Source organism: Bubalus bubalis, chromosome 5 (assembly GCF_019923935.1).
Source record: "Bubalus bubalis isolate 160015118507 breed Murrah chromosome 5, NDDB_SH_1, whole genome shotgun sequence".
In the NCBI taxonomy this organism is placed as follows: domain Eukaryota; kingdom Metazoa; phylum Chordata; class Mammalia; order Artiodactyla; family Bovidae; genus Bubalus; species Bubalus bubalis.
Genome location: NC_059161.1, coordinates 36,894,708 through 36,921,398, shown reverse-complemented (window position 1 = coordinate 36,921,398; position 26,691 = coordinate 36,894,708). Strand labels below are relative to the sequence as shown.

At 52.2% G+C, this 26,691-nt stretch overlaps 1 protein-coding gene across 1 annotated transcript in view; it reads right to left on the bottom strand.

Moving 5' to 3' along the window:
- Positions 1-26,691, bottom strand: part of SPSB1 (splA/ryanodine receptor domain and SOCS box containing 1) — a 70,214-nt gene that overhangs the window by 3,830 nt on the left and 39,693 nt on the right. Inside the window, exon 2 of the mRNA XM_025285852.3 lies at positions 6,655-7,485. Coding sequence (XP_025141637.1) covers positions 6,655-7,348 — 694 coding nt within the window. The 5' untranslated portion in view covers positions 7,349-7,485. The remainder of the gene's footprint in view (positions 1-6,654; positions 7,486-26,691) is intronic.

Genomic DNA, 26,691 nt, shown 5'->3' with positions numbered 1-26,691 from the left:
GATCAATCCCTGGTCAGGGAACTAAGATCCGGCAAACCATGCACTGTGTGGCCCAAAATATAAATAAATAAATAAAAATTCAGCGATTGAAGACCAAATCCTAAGGCTGGTGGTTTATGGGGAAACAGGGAATGACTGAGTAGGGGTTCCCTTTGGTGATGATGAAAGTGTTCTAAGATGAACCACACCAGTGGCTACACAGATGTTAGTAAGCTAGAGGTCACCGCACGGTGCAATTTAATGGGTGAATTGCATGGCATGTGAATTATATCACAGTAAAGCTGTTATTTAAAAAAAGAATACATCTTAGGCTTGACAGGGCATTTATGAAATTCCAGGCTTTAAAAGAAGACAGACAATGGCTCTTTATCTCCCCTGGGCAGTCCCAGGAGACAGGATAGTTGTAATGGTGTCAGTTGCTCAGTCATGTCTGACTCTTTGAGACCCCGTGCAGCCACCCTGCCAGGCTCCTCTGTCCGTGGAATTCTCCAGGCAAGAATACTGGAGTGGGTAGCCATGCTCTCCTCCAGGGGATCTTCCCAACTCAGGAAGTCAACCCAGGTCTCCCACATTGTAGGCAGATTCTTTACTGTCTGAGCCACCAGGGAAGCCTAGGAGACAGGATGGAAGTGGTAGATGTTTTTCATGGAAAGCTTTGAAACGGGGCCTTTCCTGGAGGAAGGATTAACTAAATGATGTTCCATCTGTTCGGGTCAAGGATCCCACAGACTCCTGGTGGGTCAGGATGGAATCATCCCACCTGCCGGCCTGCAGAGACCTGGTCTCCTTCACTGGACCTGCCTTGGTGACCCCAGATCCGGCCCCACACCTTCATCTGCATAGCAGCCTGACCTCGAGCAAATGGCTCCCTTCCCACAGGCCTCAGCTTCCCCAGATGGAAGACGAGGGGTCTGGACCAGACGCTCCCCAGAGTCCCATTGGCTGAGCTCCTGAAGTCCAGCAATGCCAGGATGAGGAGCGAGTGGTCCTTTGAGCCTTTGAGTGGGGAATTGGGCTCCTCTCCTCCACTCAGAGGGCTTCCCAGGAGGCGCAGTGGTAAAGAATTCACCTGCCAACGCATGAGATGTTGGAGACACAGCTTCAATCCCAGGGTCAGGAAGGTCGCCTAGAGAAGGAAATGGCAACCCTCTCCAGTATTCTTGCCTGGAGAATCCCAAGAACAGAGGAGCCTGGTGGGCTATGGTTCATGGGGTTGCAAAGAATCAGACATGACTAATCAACTGAGCACGCATGCCTCCACTCAGAAACTCTCCTCCATCCTCCTCCAGCACTGCCTCATTCAAGGATGTGGCTCAGCTCCAGAGGGGCTTCCCCTCATGTCTGAAGACACTTGAGAAAGCTTCAAAAGCCACTGACTATGATGGAGAGCCTGCTGGGCTGTGGGAAGGGCTGAGAGGGAGTTCCCATACCCACCTCTTGGCTAAATGGGTATCAAATCAGCTCATCAACACCCTCAGGAAGAAATGTTTCTAAACAGCAGGTCATCCTCACCCCTACCCCACCCATTGCCGATTTTGCAGGAGACAAGACTATGATGCCCGGGGTCCTGGTCTAATTGCAGAGACTGAGTGCAAGGCTCCAGAGACGGATGTGGACATCATGCCAGGAAAAACATCTGTCCCACAGATTCTGGTTGGTCACTAGCAGGACCTAGAAGGCCTTCCCGCCCTCAGTCCTTTTACCCAGGGTGGGGAGTGTGGGGCTGTAGGGTCTGTATCCAGCTCCATCCACATGGAATATGGCTCAGGAATCAGGAAGTGAAGCTGGCGCTATTTACGGGGGCAGAAGGACAAGGAACTGGACAAGGCCACGTGCCCACATCTACATCTCCACGATGAGCAACCACCTGGTGGACGATTTAAACATGCACAGCCAGGGTCACCTCCTAGTTCTACAAGAGATGCCCACCCGCAACCCTAGAGCCTGGTTCTGTGTCCAGTCCACGGGCGGTGAATGGACTTTGGGTCTGTGAGGTCATGGATGTACGTCTCAAGTCAGGAAGTGCCCAGTTCAGAGACGTTTCCACCCACCACCTTCATGGCTCCCAGGTCCTGGGAACCAAAAAAAGGAGAATTTGAAAATGCTGAACTGCAAGGAAATGCTTCCTTAATGGGAGGTGCCATTAAAAGTTGGGGAGAGAGGTGCAGGAGGACTCTCCTTTGAATGACAGCTGGTCTGCTACTTGAAAATAGGCCTTTCTGGGACTTCTCTGTGGTCCACTGGCTAAGACTCCATGCTCCCAGTGCAGGAGGCCTAGGTTCAATTCCTAGTCAGGGAGCTAGATCTCACAGGCCACAACTAAGACCCGGTGCAGCCAAACAAATAAATATTAAAAAAAAAAAAAAAAATAGGCCTGGGCTAAGTGGTAAAGAATCCACCTGCCAGTGTAGGAGACACGGGTTTGATCCCTAATCCAGGAAGATCCCACATCCTACAGAGAAACTAAGCCTGTGCAGCACAGCTATTGAGCTTGTGCTCTAGAGTCGCAACTACTGAAGCCCACAGTGCCCTAGAACCCGTGTTCTGCAACAAGAGAAACCATCACAATGAAAAGCCCAAGCACCGAACCTAGAGAGTAGCTTCTGCTCACTGCAACTGGAGAAAGCCCTCACAGCAACGAAGACACAGCACAGCTTAAAAAAAAAAAAATAGGCCTTTCCTTCTGCATCTCCAGGGAGTGGGGTGGGCAGGCCTAGGAGCCAAACTGGGCCCTGTCTCCCCCTTCAATGGCCATTGCTGCCCCTTCTTCCCAGGAAAGAGCAAGATGACACAGCAGCCCCTCTGGTTGCAGCCTCAGCCCCAGGGACCTTGAGCCCCAAGGAAGAGTCAGAACAAGTGGTCTGTGATCAGAGGTGGTTGGACAGTGGTGGAGGTCACGCAAGGACACACAGCCTATGCTCTGGCCCTGTCCAGGCCAGCTCAGCTCAGGCTCCCGGCACTGGGCAGGGACTCTTCCAGGGAGGGTCCACCTGGCGTTCAGGGGAAGGCAAACTGGAAGGACAAAATGCCCACTGCAGCACCCAGGGTGGGGTGAGGCGGGGGAGGGGGTGCACAGGACTCTGACAACTCTGGCTGACCCACTCTGCAAACAGCTGCTCCCTGCTGAGGTCAGCACCAGGCAGCCAGGTGAAGTGGGACTGGGTCGAGAAGGAGGGAGTGGACTTTCCAGATGACCCAGGGAGCAGTAAGAAGACTGCTTGAAGACTGCAGAGCCCAGAGTCACCTCGAAGACTGCAGAGCCCAGTCCAGGCCTGACACCAAGAAGATGTATCTGGTCAGACTTGGCCAGGGCTTCTGCCTGTCATGCCCTGTTCCCTGGGTGGACTCTGACATCCCTTCTTCCTCAGGTGCCTTGGGGAGTAAAGCAAACCCTCCTGGGCAGAGGACTTGGGTGCCCTTTGACCTCACCTGACAGATATCCACCATCTGAACTCTGGGCTCTGTCTCTTACTGCCTCATCTTCCCCCAAAGGCAGCAGCCCAGTGAGGGGAAGGAACTGTGGGTGGGACAGCACCCCTCCCACCAAATTCAAGTCCATCTGAAAACCTCAGAATGTGACCCTGTTGGAAACAGGGTCTTTGGAGATGTAACTGGTTAACATGAGGTCACATTGGAGTAAGGCTTCCCTGGTGGCTCAGCGGTAAAGAATCCGCCTGCAATGCAGGAGCCACAGGAGACTCCGCCTGCAATGCAGGAGCTACAGGAGACTCTGATTCTATCCCTACGTCGGAAAGATCCCCTGGAGGAGGGCATGGCAACCCACCCCAGTATTCTTGCCTGGAAAATCCCATGGACAAAGGAGCCTGGTGGGCTCCTACGGTCCATAAAGTCACAAATAGTCGGACACGACTGAGTGACTGAGTACTCACACATACTGGAGTCAGATGAGCCCTGTCCTTATAAGAAGAGGTCACAACCAGAGCAGGCCACATGACCACGGAGGCAGAGACTGAGTGATGCGTCCACAAGCCAAGGCGTGCTGGGACAGGACAGACTCTCAGAGCCTGAGAAGGAACTGCCCTGCCCACACCTTGGTTTCAGATACCTGGCCTCCTGAACTGAGATGAAACACCATTTCTGTTACTTTAAGCCTCCCAGTTGGTGGTCATTTGTTCCGGTGGCCCCAGGAAATAACCACACCACCCTCCTCTCTACACCAGCCCCTTCCTCAGGCTTTTGAACCCACCCTATCCAGATGACCCTCGTCAGGGTCACCAGCGATTGCGTCACCGCCAAAGCTGATGGACAAGTCTTGAGTGTACTTGACTTGGCTGAGTGCACTTGACTTGGCATGACTTTGTCCTTCTTGAAGTCCTTTTTTCATTTGGTGTCCAGAACACTACTCCTCCCCCCAGCCTCTGCTACTCCACTTTTCCTTCCTCATCCACCCTAAACAATGACTCGCCCCAGGGCTGGGCCTCAGCCCTCTCCTCCTTCCTTTCCTTGGTGACCTCATCCAGGGTTAGAGCTTTCAACTCCATCTCCACTGACCACTGTCCTGTCTCCAGACCTGCAGAGTCACTGTGACATGCTGAGTGAGCATCACAAATGTCACTTCCCCACGTCCACGGGTGCCCACCCTGGCCCTCGTCCCCACCCCCACCTTTCCTCTGGACAACCATCAGGGCTCCTCCCTGGCCTCCTGGTGGCCCCTCGTGCCTCCACTGTCCATTTCTACACAGCAGCCAAAGTGACCCTTCTAGGACATAAGATCAAACACCCTGCAGAGGTTGGGGTTGCTGCCTTACCCTCACAGGTTTTCCCATCCGGATTCTCCTAAGCCAGCCAGCAGTGCAGAGTGGGGCCCATTCATGTCTGATTAGGAGAGTAGAAGGCTAGAAGCCAATGGGGCCCTGGCACTGCCTGGCGTTATTGTGGGGACAGAGGAGCATCCTCATCAGACACCAAGAGTGTGGAGGGGGCTCAAGCCTCTGGGCACTTCCAGTCTCTCCCCTCCACCCCGGGGTCCAGCTCAGGGGTGGCCTTCTCATAACACATGCCCATGCTATTCCCCTCCACCTCCATCCCTTTAAGTTTCCCAAGCAAGAAAAATTTCAAAGACATCCGACCTCCCATCTAATGCAGAGCTGACAGGGCATTGACCGATCACGCCCATCTGGGCCTCCAGGACTGCTTTGGCAGAACCACCACCGAGCCTTGTCCTGACTCAGCAGGGGAACAGTTCTGTTCGTGCACGCCCTGATTTGCCATGGGGGAACAGGCCCCTCCCGGCCGCTCTGAGGTCTGCCTTCTGTCCCAGAGCTGGGCACGTAAGCAGTGAAGCCGTGCACTCCCGGCATTGGCACCGATGGACCTGTTTCCAGAGGGGCCAGGGCTGACCTGTTCTTGGAAAGACCAAGTCTCAGAAGCCTGGACCCAACAGTTCACTCATCTGTCTGCACAGAACAGGCATTAAAGGACTTCCCTGTGGTCCAGTGGCTAAGACCCTGAGCTCCTAATGCTTGGAGGCCGGGTTCAATCCCTGGTCAGGGAACTAGATCCCACATGCTGCAACTAAGAGTTCGCATGCTGCAACTAGAGATTCCACATGCTGCAACGAAGATCAAAGACACCACATGCCACAACTAAGACCCAGTGCAGCCAAATAAATATTACAAAAAAGGGGGGATGGCACTGAACTCCCTGAGGCTGTGGTCATTCTCTACTAGGAAGAGATAAGCAGGACTACAGGCCAGGTTCCCCTGAGACCCCGGGTCCCGGGCTCCCAATCCCTGCCCATCTCTGCACAGGGTAGATGTGGCTGTGAACCTTCTAGCCTGACTCGTGGAGAGATGGACTCACAGAACTTGCCCTGCTGGTTCCCTAGACCAGGTCTGAGTGACTTCCTCAGGGAGGTTACCTCTGGATGCACACCTGCCAGGAGTACCAGGAGGATCTACAGTGCTGGGCTACACAGGTGAGGTGGACACCCCACCTGGCTGTGGGCTCACTGCCCTCACCCTGTCAGAGCCTGCCAGGAGCAGCAAGGGAAAGATGGGCAGAGGAGGGCTCCAAAGAGAAACATGTGTATCCCATGGAGTACAGGGGGTATCTGCTGTCGAATGAATGAGAGGTCATTGGCTTTCACTATGTGGGCAGCCCTAGTACCCCCAGGATGCAAAGCCCAGCTCAATAATATGATGGTTACTGTGCTAGAAGGTGATCAACTGCAGATCAAACCTGGAGGCAGGTCAACCAAAAACAAACCACATCTGTCAAAGACCATCCATCCACTGATCCTTTCATTCATTCAACCATCCATCCACCCACCCATCTACTCAACCATCCACCCACCCACCCATCCACTCCGTTACTTATTCATCCATCCATCCATCCATTTGTCCACCCCTCCATCCATCTATTCACTCCTTTAGTCACTCACTCACTCAACTATCTATCCATCCATCCATCCACCATCCAGCCATGAGGGGCTACCATGTAAACTGCAGACTCTAGCTAGAAATCCCATCTAATCTGAGGCAAGGCAAGAGTCTGAGGATCTGAAAGTTGGGGTGTCTACTTAAAGACATTTAAATGCAACAACTGTAGACTTTTAGCTGGGCCCAGCCAGGACCAGCAGGGCACAGGGAGGCCAGGGACACCATCACCAAAAACAGAGCCGAGGACACTTACGGTCGAGTCCATTCAAGTAGCGCATGCGGATCTCACAGTGGCCCCAGACGGCACTCACTACAGGATACAGTTTTTTGCCCTTGAGTCCCCGAAAAGCTACTCCCATGTACTGTCCGTCCACAATGAAGCTCAGGGTCCCGTCGTCCATATCCAGGGCCACTAGGAAGGAGTCGGGGACAATGAACGTCTCGTCCGGCTCCAGAAAGGCCGGGTACGTCTTGCTTGGCTGGTTTTTGCCATCATGGTAGAGCCGGTTGCGCCCCAAGTCCCAGCCCCAGGACTCGTGGTTATTCCCAACGAGTGTTGTATACCCCACGGAGTGCAGGGGGGCGTCTGCTGTTGCCACCCCCACCACGGCGTGGGTGCCCCGCTGCCTCATGGCCCACGTGATCTGCCATACGTGCAGCCCGCGCGTGTACCCGACTTTGCCCCTGATGGCGTCCGTGCTCTGGGCCACCGGATGCCGGTGGAAGATGAGCTTATCGTCCTCTTTCACAAAGACGTTGAGTGAGCGGTCATTATTGTTCCAGGAGTGGAGTAGCTGGACGTCATAAGACACGGGAGGCATGTCCAGCAGCAGGTCCAGGCGCGTGGGCTTGCAATAGTCCAGACCCTGGAGCTCCTGCTTCAAGGGCCGGTACGTGGGGTCCCTCATGTCCACCGTCTTGATCCCTCCGGTGACCTTCTGCCCCATGTCGGCCTCCCGTTTCACCTGGTCACCAACGCCCAAGACAAACTCATCAATGGCGGGGCCACTTCTCCAGTTTTCAATCAGGCCGGGATGGCACTCCTAAGGGAGGCTGCTAGGTGATGTGGAGCATCCGGTACTGCCTAGTGGATGGAAGGAGAAACCGGAGGTGAGCTGGGGGTGCAGAGAGAAGGGGAGAAATCCACTAGGTTCATACATCATACAGGCTTGTCCCTCCCATCACGTCTGATTCCGGGCAGACCGGAGCCTCTGCACCGAGTGATATTCCCTCTGTCCCTGCAGCTAGGTTAGCATAAAGGAGGGGGCCGTGCACCTGGAAGTCTGTGTGGAGAGGTGGCCTTGGGGGCAGGTGTTACGCCCAACTGTGTCAGGTGTCCAGCCTGAGGCTCGCCAACTCATCACTGTTTCTCAGGGCAGAAGGCCAAGTTGGCCTGATCACAAGGTCGGCTCAGGGCACTGGGCATCTCCTCTGGTCAAAGCAATGGGAGGCTTACTCCCAGCACCTGCTGTTTGGAGGGCAGGTGAATCCCTGCGTGGCAGCAGAAACCGTTTGAGGTGCTGATTCCCAGTCCCTCCTCTCTCTTCCAGCACAGCCACCTCCAAGGATGTACCACCAGTTCACACTAGGGAAGGGAACCCCAGGGTGGGCATAAAACTCCTGGCTCAGTGGCTCCAGGGGGCACATCAACGCCCCCACCCAGCTGGCCCAAAATCAGGTGGGCATAGGGCTCTCACTGCCACCCCTGGGTGGTTCTGGACCCATCTTTAGACAGCCATCCTCTCCCACCCACATTCTTCAACTGGTGTCTAGCGTTTGGCTCCTCCAGTCCCCACAGCCCATCTGGGAAAGAAGTTGGACTCCAAGACGACTCATTTCCGCCCAGGCTACACCATCCCTGTGTCCTTTAAGGGAGATCAGAGCCACAGGCCGGAGGGGAGAGTCCACTGTCTGTCCTCTCTGTCGGCAGCACTGGGAGGAGGGGCTGAAATGTGGGACAGATAGGACTCTGGTCACCCCCGCCACTCCAGTCCCCATTTCCTGAGCCTCACTCAAGAGAGAAGGTGCTTCCTGCCATCACAATCCCTACCTCCCACTCCCCTGGCCCATGGGAGGGCCTCTTGGCTGCCTAGTTTGGGCGATAGGCTCCGAGGACTGGCTTCCCAGGTGACTCAGTGGTAAAGAATCCACCTGCCAGTGCAGGAGACGCAAGAGACATGGGTTCGATCCATGGGTAGGGAAGATCCCCTGGAGGAAGACATGGAAACCCACTCCAGTATTCTTGCCTGGAGAATCCCATGGACGGAGGAGCCTGGTGGGCTACAGCCAATGGGGTCACAAAGAGTCGGACATGACTGAGCATGAACACTCTCAAGCTCTCCCAGGACTGGCCAGACAAGGGAGCAGGCAGACTCCTGGCTACATAAACAGGACTAAATGAGGACACAGAGGAGCTGGGCAAGAGGCCATGGGTGCCTGGCTGCTGAAGAAGTATCACAGGGTCACTTGTTCCCAGGAGCACGATGGTGCCTGGGACAAGGACAACACAAGGGAGCCCAGTGTGGGGCTGCAGTTAGCGTGTCATTTTCCCTCCAAGGTACAAGATGAAGCGTCTGCCAGGGGATGAGGGCAGGAACTGGCTGCAGAAGATCTGGCAACCTGGGACCACTGGCCTCCCCACCGGGCACCCAGGGACCCGCAGGACCAGGAGGACAGGAGGCATCTGCAGTGAGACCGGCTTCCGATCTGGAACTGTCTTCTTCTCATCAGCTGGGACAAGATCCCCAGAGATGCCCCATCCTCAAGGTGGCCAGGGGTCCTGGGAGGCAGGCTCTTGGCAAATGCCCATGTGGGAGTGCTTGGACCCCCTTATCTCAGTGAGCAGGTCACTCCTCTCACCCTCCAGCCTATCACCCTCTGTCAGCTGGCTCAAGTCTCATAACAGGAAGGACCTCTCTCCCTGAATCTCATGGGGTCAAAGATCCCACCCCACCCCACCCATGAGAGCAGGTGGAGAGAGTGAGGGGGAGGCTAGGGATGGGGTGGGGGGAGAGGAGACCTGGGCAGGTGGGAAGGAAGGGTGGTGGTGGGAAAGTCCCTCCAACACATTAATTTAAAATATTTGGGGAGAAATGAGTGGGAATTGAGAAGGACCACAGCAAGGAGATTGAGGTCAAGTCAGAGATGGAAGGAGGGAAGGGTTGATAGGGTGGTGGGGGAGAGGGGGAGAGAGGGACAGAGGGAGCTCATGGGCTAGTACATCTGGGCCTGTGCACACACGTAACCCCTACTGTAGGTGGATCAAACCAGTCAGTCCTAAAGGAAATCAACCCTGAATATTCATTGGAAGGACTGATGTCGAAGCTGAAGCTCCAATACTCTGGCCACCTGATTCAAAGAGCTGAATGACTAGAAAAGACCTTGACGCTGGGAAAGACTAAAGGCAGGAGGAGAAGGGGATGACAGAGGATGAGATGGTTGGATGGCATCACTGACTCGATGGACATGAGTTTGAGCAAGCTCCGGGAGATGGTAAAGCCCAGGGAAGCCTGGAGTGCTGCAGTCAATGGAGCCGCAAAGAGTCGGACATGACAGTGATTGAACCACAACATAGCTGGACCACGATCAGCAAACTCTCTGTCAAGGGGGAGCTGGTAAATGCTTTAGGTTTTGTGGGCCCAAGAGTCTCTGTGCAACTCCTCAGCTCTGCCTTGTCGCCTGAGAGCAGCCACAGACATCACATAAATAAAGAAGCCTGGCTGAGTTCCAATAAAACTTTATTTACAAGAGCAGACCAGGAGGTAGTTGGCCAACCCCACACACAGATCACGGCAGCAGGAAAGCACGAGATGTTTGCTGGGAGGAATTGTGTGGCGGCAAGGTCAGTCCAGCCCCAGAACGAGGGGTCAGAAAAGACAGCGTAACCTCTCAGCAGCTGGTCAGCTGTCTGTCCGAGTCAGCCAACTGCCTGCTCTCCATCTCCTGTCTACTTTCAAATGTGGCCGCAGGGACCCACTAGCCCTCTTTTTTGGGACTATGGCCTGCCAGGGTGCTCCCTCCAGCCTCCTTCCCATCCTCGCCTCCAGACTCTGCATCATTCCTCTGCCAGCCCTGCTCCTGCGGCTTCTAATCTTCAGCCCTCTGCCTGAGACTCATCTGACGCTTTTCTGAGCCTCAGTTTGCTCTTCTGTAAGATGGGTGTCAAAGAGGAAAGCCCGTCCCCAGGATCAGAGCAGAGCACGTGGTTGTGAGGGTTCCATCTCCTCTCATACCCTGGGGGGTATGGGGCTGGGAGTGGGGGGGTGGGAGGAGAAGGGAAGCAGGAGTAGTGGGCAGTCACAGTCACAGGACAGGGACACTGTGATTCACACTGGTACTGCAGATGGACTCGCTTTCCCCCGAGGAGGGACACAGAGGGATACAGCTCTCACAAACAAGTGTGCATACACACACACACACACACACACATCACACTAGAAGCCTGGCAAGGCCTCATGGAGTCTGCATTTACTTTCAGGAGAGGGAATGAGATCAAAAGTTCTGAGATAGGGACTTCCCTGGTGGTCCAGTGGCTAGGACCCCACACTCCCTATGCAGGGGGCTGGGGTTCGATCCCTGGTCAGGGAACTAAGATCCCACATGCCACAATTAAAGATCCCAAGTGCTGCAACAAAGACCTGACCCAGCCAAATAAATAAATATTTAAAAAATTAAAAATAAACATTAAAAAAAAAGCTCTGGAACAGAGGGGAAGGATGTCTTCAAAGCCCTGTGGTTGACTCGGTTGGACATTTTCCACCTACCATGAACACGCCCCTCCCACCTGATGCCACACCCATCATCCTTGCTGGGATAAAAGTCAACTCATGGTTCACTGTGAAAGGGGATGTGTCTCATACCCTCTAATGGGCAAGAGCCTTCCACATAGTGTCTTTCCTGGGACGGGGTGGCCCGGGACTCTAAGAACCCACCAAAGCTGCCCATTCACAATGGAATTCCAGGTGGACCCCTAGCGCTAAGTGGATGAACCCCTGGTCAGCACCAGCAGCCAATTACGTGCTCTTGGCTTAGGGTCTGGGGAACAGCACTCCTATCCCAAAGCCTGGCTTCAAAGAGGATTTGCTGGGAGCCACAGCTCTCCACCGAGAGGAAGACCAAAGCCTCACACAGCACCTTCCCTCCAGCTTCTTGGGCTCCTCCAGTGGGCTCTTTGCTCTCAGAAGGCAGGGGAACCATATCCAGAATTGGAGGACATGCCGGGAAGGAAGCCCAGAGCTGGACAGTGACCCCCAGTGAGTGGGGAGGAGTCAGAAGCATCTCTGAAGCCCACTGTCTGGGAGTCCAAGACCTGAGGCAGGGGAAGGGTACCCAGTCTTTGTTGATCTAAGGCAGCAATCCTCTCTGAAGCGGGAGGGAAGGGCACACTGATATATGTCTCCTGGGCACACATGGTTGAGAACACATACACCCACGGTTTTCACTATGCAAGAGGAAAGTAATGCTGACAAGCTTCTATCGGTGGCAGAGGGACCAGCGAGCCTTGTGGGATGCACAAGAAACAGGGGAAGATGTGGGGGAAAGGCCGTTTGCGTACAGGTGTGGGCATGTATCCCAGACAGACAGACTCCACTTGGGACATGCTTCTCGGCATATAGGTGCCACGTGACAGTCTCCAGTCAGGTGTAAAACACGCTGCAATCACCCACTGACCACACTTCCAGGGGTCTCGTCTGTAAAACCCTACAGCCCTGCACAGGGACATGTGGGCAAAGATGCCCACTGCACCATGAACTCCAGCAGCTGTGGAGAGAAGGAGGTGGCCCCTCAGATGTGCCGACTTAACGTGACATGTAACATGACACTGTTATATTTTAAAAAACAAATTGGAGAACAACATGCAGAGCACGAACTGGCGTTTGTAAGAACAAAATTTTTAATATGCATAGAGAAAGGTCTAGAAGAATAAACACCCAAACTGCCACAACAGTTAATACTGGAGAGTGGGGGGCGGGATGCATTAACTTTAAGGACTCTTTGAATTGAAAAAAAAATTAATGCATGTATTCTGTTTTGCAATGAAAAGGATGTTTAAGCACACAAAAAAGAATAAAAAGGTGGACAAATACTGATTTAACACACTACATTCACAAGAGCAAATTGTTCCCAAAGCAACTCCTAAAGTCTTTCCACATGTGTCACTTCTTATAAAGCAAACACAGGATAAATACTTAATTTACCCAGGAAGATATACATGAAGGAGACAGCAGGGCATTTAAAACACAGGACAAGAATTCCCAGTTACAGCTCTGGAGCCATCCTCCCAAAAGAGGACAGTATTTCTACAGTAAGTTTTCCCAAGACTTCTAATTGCACTGCTTTTACATCTCGAATTTTATTTTTTCCCAGCAAAAATGGGGTAGCTATTTGTTAATCCTAAAGAAAATCAACTCTGAATATTCATTGGAAGGACTGATGCTGAAGCTGAAGCTTCAATACTTTGACCACCTGATGTGAAGAGCTGACTCATTGGAAAAGACCTTGAAGCTGGGAAAGATTGAAGGCGGGAGGAGAAGGGGCAACAGAGAATGAAACAGTCTGAAGGCATCACTGACTCAACAGACATGAGTTTGAACAAACTCCGGGAGATACTGAAGGACAGGGAAGCCTGGCATGCTGCAGTCCATGGGGTTGCAAAGAGTCAGACACGACTGAGCGACTGAAAAACAATAATCTGTCTCTGTGGGCTCCAAACAAGAAAAGACCTGTGCCATCCTCAGATGGGAAACCCAGGCATGGTGGCTATACGGGGCTCTGTGTTCTGCCAAGGCCAGGATGAGGAAGGAGGACCTCCAGGGGGCAGAGGCTGGAGAGGGGCAAGACCACCAACCTTGACTCAGCTGGGACAGCGCCCTCAGCACCTGTTGGGAATGCGACACTGTCCCTTCAATTAAATCAGCAGCTCTGCATTTCCGCCTTCCAAAAAAGCACTTTCGGATCAATTGGAACTGCTAAAAATTACCCTTTTGTTTTGTTGTTAAAGACAAAAAATGTTTGTTGAGCGAGCAATACCCTCTGTTGGAGACACGTCCAAGGTGATAGGTGACAAATGGATGGGACGGGGTGGGGAGGCAGGGGACACACAGAGGCGGTCACTGTGGCCTGGCAGGCGAACACCCAACCCCGCTTTCAGCTCAGTTCCCCCTCAGTGCATCCGACTGCCCCCAGAACAGTAAAACCATTGTTTCAACACGTGATGGGGAAAGAATAAAATTCAGGATGTGGAACAAGGTGACCTATTTATAAAGCCTCCTTTCACCTGCAGATCAAATAAGCTCCCTCCCTCCGCCTCCCCGCCTCACACAGCGCTGGTTACAGCCCGCTGGTTACAGCCGAGGATTTTGCAAGAGAAGCAGGCCTGAGCAATGGGCTATTACATCAGGACACAGCTTCTGCAGCCAGGCTGCGTGGCAGAGAGCACAAAACTGGGGATTTGTGCTTCGTGAGTAGGGGCTCACGCTTTGGTGGTGGGAGCACCCAGGGAGGGTGTGCTCCGTGCAAGCCTGACCACAGAGCCTGGGCCAACATGCCACCAACCACAGGACAAAAGCCATGTTATGTGGCCATTACCACCTCTACTCTGTGCACCTATAGCCTTGAGGAGAGACACCCAGGAAGATACAGGAAAGCTGTCTTCTTGCTCAAGCAGGGCTAGAAAAGTCAGCGTCTGCCCCCAGAATCAACAAAAAGGATTGGACCTTTCTGGAAAGTTCTGATGAGTGGTTCTGGAGAGAAAAATCCCACACGGGCTGGAGCTCTAGCCTCTGACCTCAAAAGACCAAAAGATGCACCTGCCGTAAACACCTACGGAAGGACCCAGATTACTCATGGCACTTTCAGAAAGGGCTCGAATCAGTTGAGCCTGGCCTCTGGGAAACAGCATTCACATTCATTCAGAGACTAAAAATCATGAAAAAAAAAAAGTCACGGCTGCAGCCGAGTTGAGGTTATGACGACAATGGCTGTGTTCACATGAGCAGCTCTGCTCCTGGGAGGGAGCTGAGTGACAAAGACACACGGTGACCTTCCAGAAAGCTTTCTGAGGCAGCAGCAGATGCCCAGTGAGGAGGAAGTCTAGATGCTGGACTCCCCACGCCACTCAGGCTGGGAGGTCCGTCACACTGGGTCTGCCCGGGCCATGCAGGAACTGGACGGGGGAGGGGTGTCTGTGGGAAGTGGGCAGGAAGGGAGCGTGGAGGACACTGTCGCCACTTCCCAGGGGAGAGCCCATGGGTGCCCAAGGGGGAAGGCTCAGGGACGCGGGTCCCTCCTCGCCCCACCCCGGCTGGTGGCAGAAGCCCACAAACCTCGGTGGACTGCTGGTCCCAGGGAGTGTGCTCCAGCTTCGAGAGAAGTGGGGTTCGCCTTTCCCTGGGTGAGTGCCGGGACAAGGCTCCCCGGGGAAACAAGGGTCCTCTCTGCACTGGCCGCCTGCAGCACCCACGCTCACCTGTTCACTCCAGCTCCGTGTGGCCTGTGAGGAGGCCTGGGACAACTCGACTCGCCTGCATCGGGACCCCCAGAGCGAAGCCTGACCTCGTCCAGGCTTTAGGGCCTGGAGACCTGAGTGCGAGCAGGTGACACTCTGGCCTCTTCCAATGGGACGTGCCAACTGGGAAAGGGAACCTCTGAGAGTGGCCCCATAGGTCACCCCATGTCCCTCCAGGAGGAATGAGCAGGAGGGAGGCCAAGGAGAGATGTGAGGCTGCAAGAGGAATCAGTTCCCAGAGAGATTCGAGGGGTTGGCTGCTGAGAGAGCTAGAGGGGCCTGTGTTTGCTTATCCCACCTGTAGGCTCAGGTGATGCTCTCAAACCACCTAGGGTGTAAAAGGAGGGGGAAGAGTGGCATTTGGTGTAGCTGAAGCACTTCACATAACATTGGGGGTACACAGTAGGTGTTTAATACCTGCCACTCCCTGCCTTCTCCCACCTCCCTTTAACAAGCTGTTCTTTATTCGCTAAGTTGTGTCCAACTCTTTTGTGAGCCCATGGACTGTACCCCACCAGGCTCTCCTGTCCATGGAATTCTCCAGGCAAGAATACTGGATTGTGTTGCCATTCCCTTCTCTGGGGATCTTCCTGAACCAGGGAATGAACTCACATTTCCTTCATTGCAGGCAGACTCTGAGCCACCAGGGAAGCCACAGGTTCAAAGGAGTGGTTCTCAAAGCAGGGTCCCTGGATCAACAGATCAGTGTCATCCTTAGAGACAGCAAATGCTTGGGCCCCACCCTAATCTGAATCAGGCATGCTGGGGGTGGGGTCAGCATTCTAATGAGCCCTCCAGGGGTTAGGACACTGCTAGTTTAAAGGAATTACAGCTCAAGATTTTGGAATCTCAAATCCACATTGAGAACTGACAAGCTTGGACTGATGACTACCATTTTTTAAAATTTCTTGTTCTGTCCTGATTTGAAATATTTCAAATGTTATATATGCTCTTTTTTTTTGAAAGTCGCTCAGTCATGTCGGACTCTTTGTAATCCCATGGACTGTAGCCTGCCAGGCTCCTCTGTCCATGGAATTCTCCAGGCCAGAATACTGGAGTGGGTAGTTGTTCCTTCTCCGGGATCTTCCCAACCCAAGGATCGAAACCAGGTCTCCCACACTGGAGGCAGATTCTTTACCATCTGAGCCACCAGGGAAGCCCAAGAATTCTGGAGTGGGTAGCCTATCCCTTCTCCAGGGCATCGTCCTGTCCCAGGAATTGAACCAGGGTGTCCTGCATTTCAGGCAGATTCTTTACCAGTTGAGCTACCAGGGAAGTCCATGCTCATAAGAAATCCATGCGCACAGAGAAATAAAATATCACCCTCCTACTCTAGCACAGATACAGGGACTATCCACTCACAGCAAAGGATCACACCACACACACTATACCCAAGTTGCTTTTTCTAAGTCATAATAAATATATTAGCTCCAGCCTACATCAACTTTATGCTTTAATAGCTATGTAATATTCCATTATCACAATTTTGGTAACTTTTCTTTTTTTAGCTGTGTCACATGACTGGGATCTTAGTTCCCTAACCAAGGATCAAACTCATACCCCCTGCAAAGGAAGCATTGGAAGGAGTCCTACTTACTGGACTGCCGGGGAATTCCTGTGTGTCTTCCCATTTAGTTCATGGCCACCTCTCCTCTCATTGCCCTCAAAATCTTGGACCTCAGAACCTCCCACCCCACTGCCTATTTTTAGAAGAAGAAAATCCAATGTGAAAGTAACCTACCATCAGGCTTCCTGCTGTTGGAACTGTGGGGTCTGAAGGCGCTCACAAGTTTCTGTACTCACTGGGCTGAAGGTTTGTCCACTAGACCTTGAATGGACCACAGCCAATGAACTTGGGCAAGATTCTAAAAGGAATGGGGCAGTGCGTCTCCTACTGCAACCTAATCATGGTTCCCTGGATGAGATTTCACAGAACTCAACAGGATGCCAAGGAAGAGGCAAATCCCTGGGCCTCACAGGCCAGTTGGTGAAAAAAAGGGACTTAAATATCCTTTAAAGATACAATGGCCTGCAGAAACTTCCTCTTGTAGGCTATTGGCCTTCCTCCTCCAATCTTGTCAGCCTGGAAAGTCCTGAACACCTGCACTGATAACTCAACAAGGGAGACCACAGCAGGCCCACAGGTGGCAAATACATTCATCCTGAACTTCCAGGCAAGCACAAGGGTCCGGGCACCAGATTCCCATGGTGCCAGCTGGTCACATGAGGGATGAGGTGAGGAGGCAGGAAGGGGTCTCCCCAGCTGGCCAATCTATGGAGATGGACACAGCTGTCCAAGATGCTAGCTGAAAGGATCACTGTACGAGGGGCAAGGGAAAAGGTCTGCTATCTTAAGTGACTGCAGCCATGAAACTAAATGATACTTGCTCCTTGGGACAAAAGCCATGACCAACCTAGACAGTGTATTAAAAAGCAGAGGCATCACTTTGCCAGCAAAGGTCCATGTAGTCAAAGCTATGTGTTTTCCAGTAGTCATGTACGGATGCGAGAGTTGGACCATAAAGAAGGCTGGGCATCGAAGAATTGATGCTTTTGAACTGTGGTGTTGGAGAAGGCTCTTGAGAGTCCCTTGGACAGCAAGGAGATCAAGCCAGTCAATCTTAAAGGAAATCAACCCTGAGTATTCATTGGAAGGACTGATGCTGAAGTTGAAGCTCCAATAATTTGGCCACCTGATGCAAAGACCCGACTCATTAGAAAAGACCCTGATGCTGGGAAGATTGAAGGCAAGAGAAGGAGGAGGTGACAGAGGATGAAATGGTTGGATGGCATCACCCACTGACTCAATGGACAAGAGTTTGAGCAAACTCAGAGAGAAGGACAGGGAAGCCTGGCGTGCTGCAGTCCATGAGGTCACAGAAAGTTGGACATGACTTAGTGAATGAACAACAATCTAAAGTGGAAGGAAGGACACAACTGTATCTGCCCTACTAGTAAAGTCTAGAAAGAAGTATACAGGCACATGTGTGAAAAGAGATGAAAATAAGCAGCAAAAATTGTTTCTATGTTTAGAGTGATGAGTTTATGAGCTTCCCTTTCTTTCAGAGTTCCTTACTGTTGTCCTATGGTTGTTGCAAAACCATAAATGGATGAATCCTAATGTCCATCAGTACATGATGGCACAAACAAATGGAAAACATATATAATGGACTATCACTCAGCCATATACAGGAAAAAAGGACTGCCATATGACACCTGCCATAGTGTGGGTGGACCTCAAATCCTTCATGCTGGGAAAGAAGGCAGATCGAAAAGGTCACACAGCAGTGCTCCCACGTCTATGGGACAGCCAGAATCGGCAAACCCATAGAGACAGAAAGCAGTCTGGTGGTTGCCAGGGGCCGGGGGTGGGGAATGGGGAGTGAAGGCTAAGGGGTCAGGGTCTCTTTTATGGGGGGTGGGGGTGGGTGAAACATTTTACAACTGGCCAGAGGTGGTGGCTGCACAGCATCGTGAAGGTTCTGGATGCCACGGAACCGTCCTCTTGAAAACGGTTACTGTTATGTGAATGTCACAACAAAGGAAAAAACACAAATGGATGAAAACTATGCACTTCTCCAAAATCCACATGGCAGGAGGTAGATGTGGGAAGGGCCGCAGAGCAGAGAGGAACCCAGAGCTTGTGGAGACCCGGTGGGCAGAACCAGGCCCCTCAGCCAGGGTTACACAGGGAGACAGGGCTAAAAAGCCTCATAGTAAGCAGCAAAGAGCCTTCTAGAGCTGAGTTCTCCACTCCCCAGCCTACCTCCTTCCTTTCCTAGGAAAGAAAGAGCTCAGAGCTGTGGTTTGGCAGCCCCACTGCTTTGAGACGGCACCTGTGGATGGAGTTTTCCTGGGGATCCAGAATGCGTGCCTGCAGCCTTGTGCCTGCATCCATGATGTGGTGCGGGGAGGAGACAAACCGACACACACACACATGTGCCACTGGTTGGAGGAGGAGGATGTATGAGAACCGAGGTCACGTGGACCCTGCATCCACACATCCTCCATGCTGGGAAGGAGGCAGGTTGAGGAGAGACAACACCCGGAGTTCCAGGTTCTGGCTTGTTTCTGGAGCAGCTCAACACCCCGAGGCCGCTACAAACTGGCAAAGGCTACTGTGTTACAAGGCCACTCAGCGCCTGCTCACTCCCCATCGATGACATTGGTGCCCACCTGCCAGCCATGATGATGCCACAGTGCAGGGCGCTGGTCCAGGCCAGGCAGGCCCCAGGCTAATGCACAGTGTGACTGGACCTGCTGCCGCATGCAAACCCGCTCTCATGGGTGGAGTTTCTGTGTTCCCGTGTGTCTGTGTTCCTGATCATAGCTCACAGACTTGGAGAGACCTCAGTTTCTCATGCCAGGTGCTACCTTCTCCCACAAACCCCTTTTGGCCAGATTCACTCCTGGTAAACACGGAAAAATGGGTCCCAAAGGGCCATGCTCTAGGCCTATATACGTATATACTTGATTGATTCAGTCACTAAGTCCTGTCCGACACTTTGCGACCGCATGGACTATAGCCAGCCATGCTCCTCTGTCCATGGGGTTCTCCAGGCAAGAATACTAGGGTGAGTTCCCATTTTCTTCTCCAGAGCATCTTCCCAGACCAGGGATCGAACCCATGTCTCTGGCATTGGCAGGCAGATTCTTTATCACTGAGCCACCAGAGAAGCCATATATGTATACAGTCAGATCAGATCAGATCAGATCAGTCACTCAGTCGTGTCCGACTCTTTGCGACCCCATGAATCGCAGCACGCCAGGCCTCCCTGTCCATCACCAACTCCCGAAGTTCACCCAGACTCATGTCCATCGAGTCAGTGATGCCATCCAGCCATCTCATCCTCTGTCGTCCCCTTCTCCTCTTGCCCCCAATCCCTCCCAGCATCAGAGTCTTTTCCAATGAGTCAACCCTTCGCATGAGGTGGCCAAAGTATAGTAGGTGCTCATAAATACCTGAGTTGCTTCCCCCATAGGGAAGCGTGGGCTTCCTGAGACCCTTTATTTGTTCCTTAGTCCAAGGAACTCAATAAAGTGGATGATTCAAAACTGGGAACTGGCGCCTGGGAAAGCTAGAGAATGTTCCACCTACTCTGCCAGAAAGCATCTTCCCCAGGTGGAAGCTGGCAAAACTTGACGAAACCTATAAGACAGACAACTGCAGAAGTGATCCAAACTGAGCGGTGGCCTGCAAATGTTCAGCTAATGAGCATTTGGGAAAGCCAAGTCCAAATTAGGTGCTTTAGGGCTGGAATTCATTACCAAAATATTTGTTAGACACCTACTATATACATTATACATATACATACTATAGGGCTTCCCTGATGGCTCAGTGGTAAAGAATCCCCCTGCCAATGCAGGAGACGCAGGTTCAATCCCTGGATTGGGAAGAGCCCCTGGAGAAGGAAATGGCAACCCACTCCAATATTCTTGCCTAGAAATCCCATGGACAGAGGAGCCTGGTGGGCTATAGTCTAGGGGGTTGCAAAAGAGTTAGACATGACTTAGCAACTGAACAACATACATACTATAGAAGTAGAAATCATTGCCCTCAAGGAGCTTACAGTCTGATGAGGGAGACATAGCCATTGTAACAATCTTCTGAACAGTCAATGTGAGCTTCGGGACACAGGTTTTCATCTATTGTGTTCAAGATGGGAGGCCCCATGCCTAGAACATTGTCTGAAATAAAGCAGGTGCTAAACAAACAAGCCTTGACTGAATGAATGAACACTGTTGTAGTTGTTCAGTCACCAAGTCGTGTCCAACTCTCTGTAACCCCATGGACAGCAGCTCACCACGCCTCCCTGTCCCTCACCATCTCCTGGAGTTTGCCCAAATTCATATCTAGCATGGGGCCAGGTAATAAGTATCAAAGAAAAATGAAGCAGAGTAGCAAGGACAGAGAAAGGGATGGGGGAAGGTGGTGAGGAAAGACTTCTCTGATACAGTGATACATGGACAGAGACCTGGAGGAAGCAAAGGAGACAAGCATGTGAGTATTCAAAGGGAAGGGTGTCCTGGGCAGAAGGAACAGGATGTGCACAGGCCCTGAGGTGTGAGCATGTGTGGCAGGTCAGGGGAACAACAGAGATGTGGTGTGGCCAGAACAGGAGGAGGAAGAGGCTGTGGAGGGAGGTGGTGCAAGGTGTGCAGAGGGCAGGCACACCAGGCCTTGAGGGTCACAAGGAAGAACTTCAGATTTCGTCTTCAGTGTCATGAGAAACAAGCAGAGGGCTTTGTGCATGCAGAGAACACAACCTGACTTCCCTTCTAACCGAGTGTCTCTTGGCTGCTGTTTTGAGAAGAGGCTGTCGGTAGCCAGAGACCAGCTAGGAACTCAATGCAAGGACGCAGCTTGGATGGGGGAGTGGTGGAAGCGGTAGGATCCAGAGTGTAACCTGAACTAGATATAACCCCACGTGAGTGCATGCACACTAAGTCACTTCAGTCGTGTCCGACTCTTTGTGATCCTATGGACCGTAGCCCACCAGGCTCCGTCCATGGGATTCTCCAGGCAAGAATACTGGAGTGACTCTGACATAAATCACAGCAAGATCCTCTATGACCCAACTCCCAGAGAAACGGAAATAAAAGCAAAAATAAACAAATGGGACCTAATTAAACTTAAAAGCTTTTGCACAATGAAGGAAACTATGAGCAAGGTGAAAAGACAGACTTCAGAATGGGAGAAAATAATAGTGAATGAAGCAACTGACAAAGAATTAATCTCAAAAATATACAAGCAGCTCGTGTAGCTTAATACCAGAAAAATAAATGATCCAATCAAAAAATGGGCCAAAGAACTAAACAGACATTTCTCCAGAGAAGACATACAGATGGGTAACAAACACATGAAAAGATGCTCAACATCACTCATTATCAGAGAAAAGTAAATCAAAACCACAATGAGGTACCATTTCACGCCAGTCAGAATTGCTGCTATCCAAAAGTCTACAAGCAATAAATGCTGGAGAGGGTGTGGAGAAAAGAGAACCCTCTTACACTGTTGGTGGGAATGCAAACTAGTACAGCCACTATGGAGAACAGTCTGGAGATCCCTTAAAAAACTGGAAATAGAACTGCCTTATGATCCAGCAATCCCACTGCTGGGCATACACACTGAGGAAACCAGAAGGGAAAGAGACACGTGTACCCCAATGTTCATCGCAGCACTGTTTATAATAGCCAGGACATGGAAGCAACCTAGATGTCCATCGGCAGATGAATGAATAAGAAAGCTGTGGTACATATACACAATGGAGTATTACTCAGCCATTAAAAAGAATACATTTGAATCAGTTCTAATGAGGTGGATGAAACTGGAGCCTGTTATACAGAGTGAAGTAAGTCAGAAAGAAAAACACCAATACAGTATACTAATGCATATATATGGAATTTAGAAAGATAGTAATGATGACCCTATATGCGAGACAGCAAAAGAGACACAGATGTAAAGAACAGACTTTTGGACTCTGTGGAAGAAGGTGAGGGTGGGATGATTTGAGAGAATAGCACTGAAACATGTATATTACCATATGTGAAATAGATCACCAATCCAAGTTCAATGCGTGAAACAGGGCACTCAAAGCCGGTACACTGGGACAACCCTGAGGGATGGGATGGGGAGGTAGGTGAGAGGGGGGTTCGGGATGAGGGACATATGTACACCCATGGCTGATTCATGTCAATGTATGGCAAAAACCACTACTATATTGTAAAGTAATTAGTCTCCAATTAAAATAAATTGATTAATTAAAAAAAAAAGAATACTGGAGTGGGTTGTCATGCCCTCCTCCAGGGGATCTGCCTGACTTAGGGATTGAAACTGCATCTCTTATGTCTCCTGTGTTAGCAGGTGGATTCTTTACCACTAGGGTTCCCCTGGTGGCCCAGCTGGTGAAGAATCTGCCTGCAATGCGGGAGACCACGGTTCAATCTCTGGGTTGGGAAGATCCCCTGGAGAAGAGAATGGCTACCTACTTCAGTATTCTGGCCTGGAGAATTCAATGGACTGAATAGTCCATGGGTCGCAAATTTGACACAACTGAGCGACTTTCTCTTCACTTTTTATCACTAGCGCCACCTGGGAAGCCCATAACCCCTAGGAGACATCATATCATATCTTGTCTAGCAAAAGGCTCCTTAAGCTTTAAAGGTGGTGGTGAGTGAAGACACAGATGCAGAGCCCAGTGATCTAATGGTGGTCTAATCCAAGGCCCCATGACTCCAGCTCTTGTTCAGTCTACTCCTGGCCTAACAGGGATATCAGGCTACAAAACTTGAGGCACGAATCATGAGGGCCACTTGTCAGTTTCCCTGAGCTCTGGTTTGGTGTCTCCCATTTGCTCCTCTCAGAGGCAAACGCTAATGCAACCTGAGTAGCCTGCCTCAGGTTTATACATCAGTCTCTTGTGAGTTTGGTAAGTATGTCTAAACTGTATCAGGGATTTCCCAGTGATCCAGTGGCTGACTCCATGCTTCCAATGCAGGGGGTCAGGGTTTGATTCCTGGTCAGGGAACTAGATCCCACATGCTGCAACTGAGAGTTTGCAACCTCATCTAAAGATCCTGCATGCCACAACTAAGACTTAGTGCAGCCAAATAAATAAAGATATTTTAAAATAAATTAAAAAACGATATCAATATTAGATACATTGTTGAAATTCAGTCACTAAGTTGTGTCTGACTCTTTGTAGCATGGACTGTAGTATGCCAGGCTCCCCTGTCCTCCACTATCTCCTGGAGCTTGCCCAAATTCAGGTCCACTGAGTTGGTGATACTGGATATATTGGGGGGGAAATCCCATTCTTGAACATGCAAAAGGTAGGTTAGCCATAATGACCCCAATGAAGGTGGGCCGTGACGACCCCAGTGTAGGCAGGCTGTGATGACCCCAGTGAAGGCGGGCCGTAAAGACCCCAATGAAGGTGGACTGTAATGACCCCAAAGGCCGGGCCCAGCGCAGCCCCTTGGCATCCTCATCTGGGTAGCTCTGAGGCTTCTACTGAAGACTTCTTGGAACTAAAACAGGGTGGATCAAGGAAAAAGGGAGAAGACTACAACAGACAAAGATGGAGAAGGCTGCAATCTGAAGTCGGGCTGCCTGGGTTTAACTTTCAGCTCCACAAGCTGGGCAACCTTGGACAAGTGCTCCAACTTCTCTGAGCCTCAAGTTCCTCATCTGTTGACATGGAGATGATGACTGTTCAACCCTACTGATTTGCTTTAGGGATTAAATGGGGATGCCAACACTTAAAAAAGCTCAGCACTTAATAAAGAGCCACAGTGGCCATGTATGTGTAGTTTAATGGTCTGAGGAGAAGGAGGGAGGGAGGGAGAGAGGGAGGGAGGCAGGGAGGGCTTCTTAAGGAGGCGTCTCCTCCCCAGGGGTGGAATGCAGCCATGCGAATCCTGACACCCATCCCCAGAGCAAACTCAGTACTCTCCCAGAGAACAGCTGCCTTGGGGTGTCCACAACCCAGCTCGGTGGCCGCCTCTCACCACGTCAAGCTCACTAATGGTGACAGAGAGGTCTCCACTGGAAGCTCCCAGGTGATGTTGAAGCTGAGGCCGCTCAAAGTAAGCCATGGTTTTGTCTGCCCCCATCTCATCCCCCATGCTGCTCCCCCGACAATGTGCCGGCTCCGGCAGTGGTGGTGGGTCTGCCATGCCTCTGTGCTCTCTGGGGCCAGGGGGCCAGGACAGACATGTCTGGAGAAGTTTCTTGGGAAAGCAACTTGGATCTGGGGTGAATCTGGTCCGCTTATCACATTTGAAGATACAAAAGGAGGAAAGAGGAAATGGAAAAAAGGGAAATTGGTCCAATAACCATTTAATGGGCTGATCCAGGATGGCAATCGGGGCAGAGGGAGGAAGAAGCCAGATGGAGGCACTGGCTTTGCCCAGCAAGCTTGTCAGCCATACTTCAGAATCAAGCGAGCCCAGGAAGGGCCAGTGGAGCTGGACCAGGGCCTCGGTACCTAGCAGGAGTGAGGGCTACACACGCCCGTTTCATGCACTCGCCTCTGCAGGGCTGCACTGCGACTACAGACAGAACACGCTCAGAAAGCTATTTCCCCTGCAAGCTGGACCTTCCATAAAATCATAGCAGCAGCATGTCACCTTCACGGGCGACACGGGGAGCGGGGGACGTGTCCCCCACACCTCAGTGTCAAGGAAGGCAGCCTCGTCACAACTATGGGGGCACAAGACCACAGACCCAGGTGTGGGGACCCCTCCCTGGCGCCCAACTGGGGCAGCCAGCCCCGGGGCAGCGCCATCCCGTAACCAGAAGAGGACCATGGTCCCCTCCCACCCAACACACTGAGTGTTTCTAAGGCTGTCCCAAGTTTCCGTTCCCATATCAAAAGCACCTCTTTTCTGCTGAGGCGGCAAGACCTGTCAACAAAACAAGCCTCTGGGACCCACGTTTCTGTAGCACACCTTCCCTTGAAAAGCACTTCAGTGAATCACTGAGGTTAAATGGTATCGGCAGCTGGGTTGGTAGAAGAAATCCTTGTGAAAGTCAGACAGAGGTGCTTGGGCAGAGCACCAGGGCAGAGGTGCTGTGCCCTGCCCATCCCCCAGGTACCCCGATCCTGACTGACAGCACCTCTTCTCCAGGCCCCCAAATGGAAAACCAGACCTGCCTAAGATCCTGCACACGGAGCCGGATGATTCCTTCCTTGGGAAGTGATCCTTTTAGCAGCAAGGGAGCCAGTCACCCCAAGTGCCCTGCATCTGGTCACACCCCCCACCCCCCGACCCCTCCCAGGGAGCCCATGGGTCTGCCGCTGAGGCATCGCCTGGGAGCTGGTTGGAAATGCAGAGTCTTGGGCCTGGCCCCTGCCTCTGAGCAGCCCTATCACAGGTGATCCGTGTGCCCAGGTGGGTGGGGGCTGGGCATGGGTCCTCAAGGCAGAGGCTGGCAGGAAACACATCAGAAATAAAGAAAACAGAGGCTCGTCCAGCCCGTTCCAGGAAGCCAGCCCTGAAACATAACGGACTCCCAAAAAAACAAATCTAGAAGCCGACAAGTTTAACAGAAGTCACAGGCAGAGCCTGGCAGGGCCCCGTCCTCGCCAGACCCACAAGGGCGAAGGGCACACAGAACAGGCTATGGATTCCTTAGCCCCAGATGTTCTAGAAGCCCTTGGTCGATCGGGGTCTTGGGAAGCCCAAGGTGGTGGCAACACCTCTTCCAGGCCCTCCTCTGCGCCCCAGCTCTCTCTGCTCCTCCAGATAGCCCCGATTCCCCGACTAGCCAAGCCAGCCCGCAGCCTCCAGGAGCCTCATGCTTTCTTGCAGCCACACCTGCAGCCCTTGCTTTCATGTCAAACAACCCCACCCGACCAGAATCCGGGCCATCCGAGATCAATCCTGGTCCTCTCGGCCACGGAGCTGTCCCTGGCTGGCCTCCACGACCTGGGCTGTTTCACAGCAGGTCTCCGTCTCTGCAAAAACCTCCCCCAGAACTAGCTCAGGACCCTGGATCCTGCCGGAATCTAGAATGAAGGTCATCCCTGGCCCCTAGCAGCACCCTGGCCCAGGTCCACAACCCTGGCCAGGACCCACTCCCACACGGCCTGCCCGCAAGTATTGGCCTCACGGTCTCCCGGACACCTACCGGAGGATTGGCGGGGTTCTGGAATGTTTCGGGCCAGGGCCCAGAGATGGGGGAGCTCCAGGAGGGAAACCCTCGATCCCCGGGCCGGGGGAGACGGAAGTGGAGTGCAAGCAGCTCGCTGATGCCCCAGGAGCAGGGTGCCTCCCTGC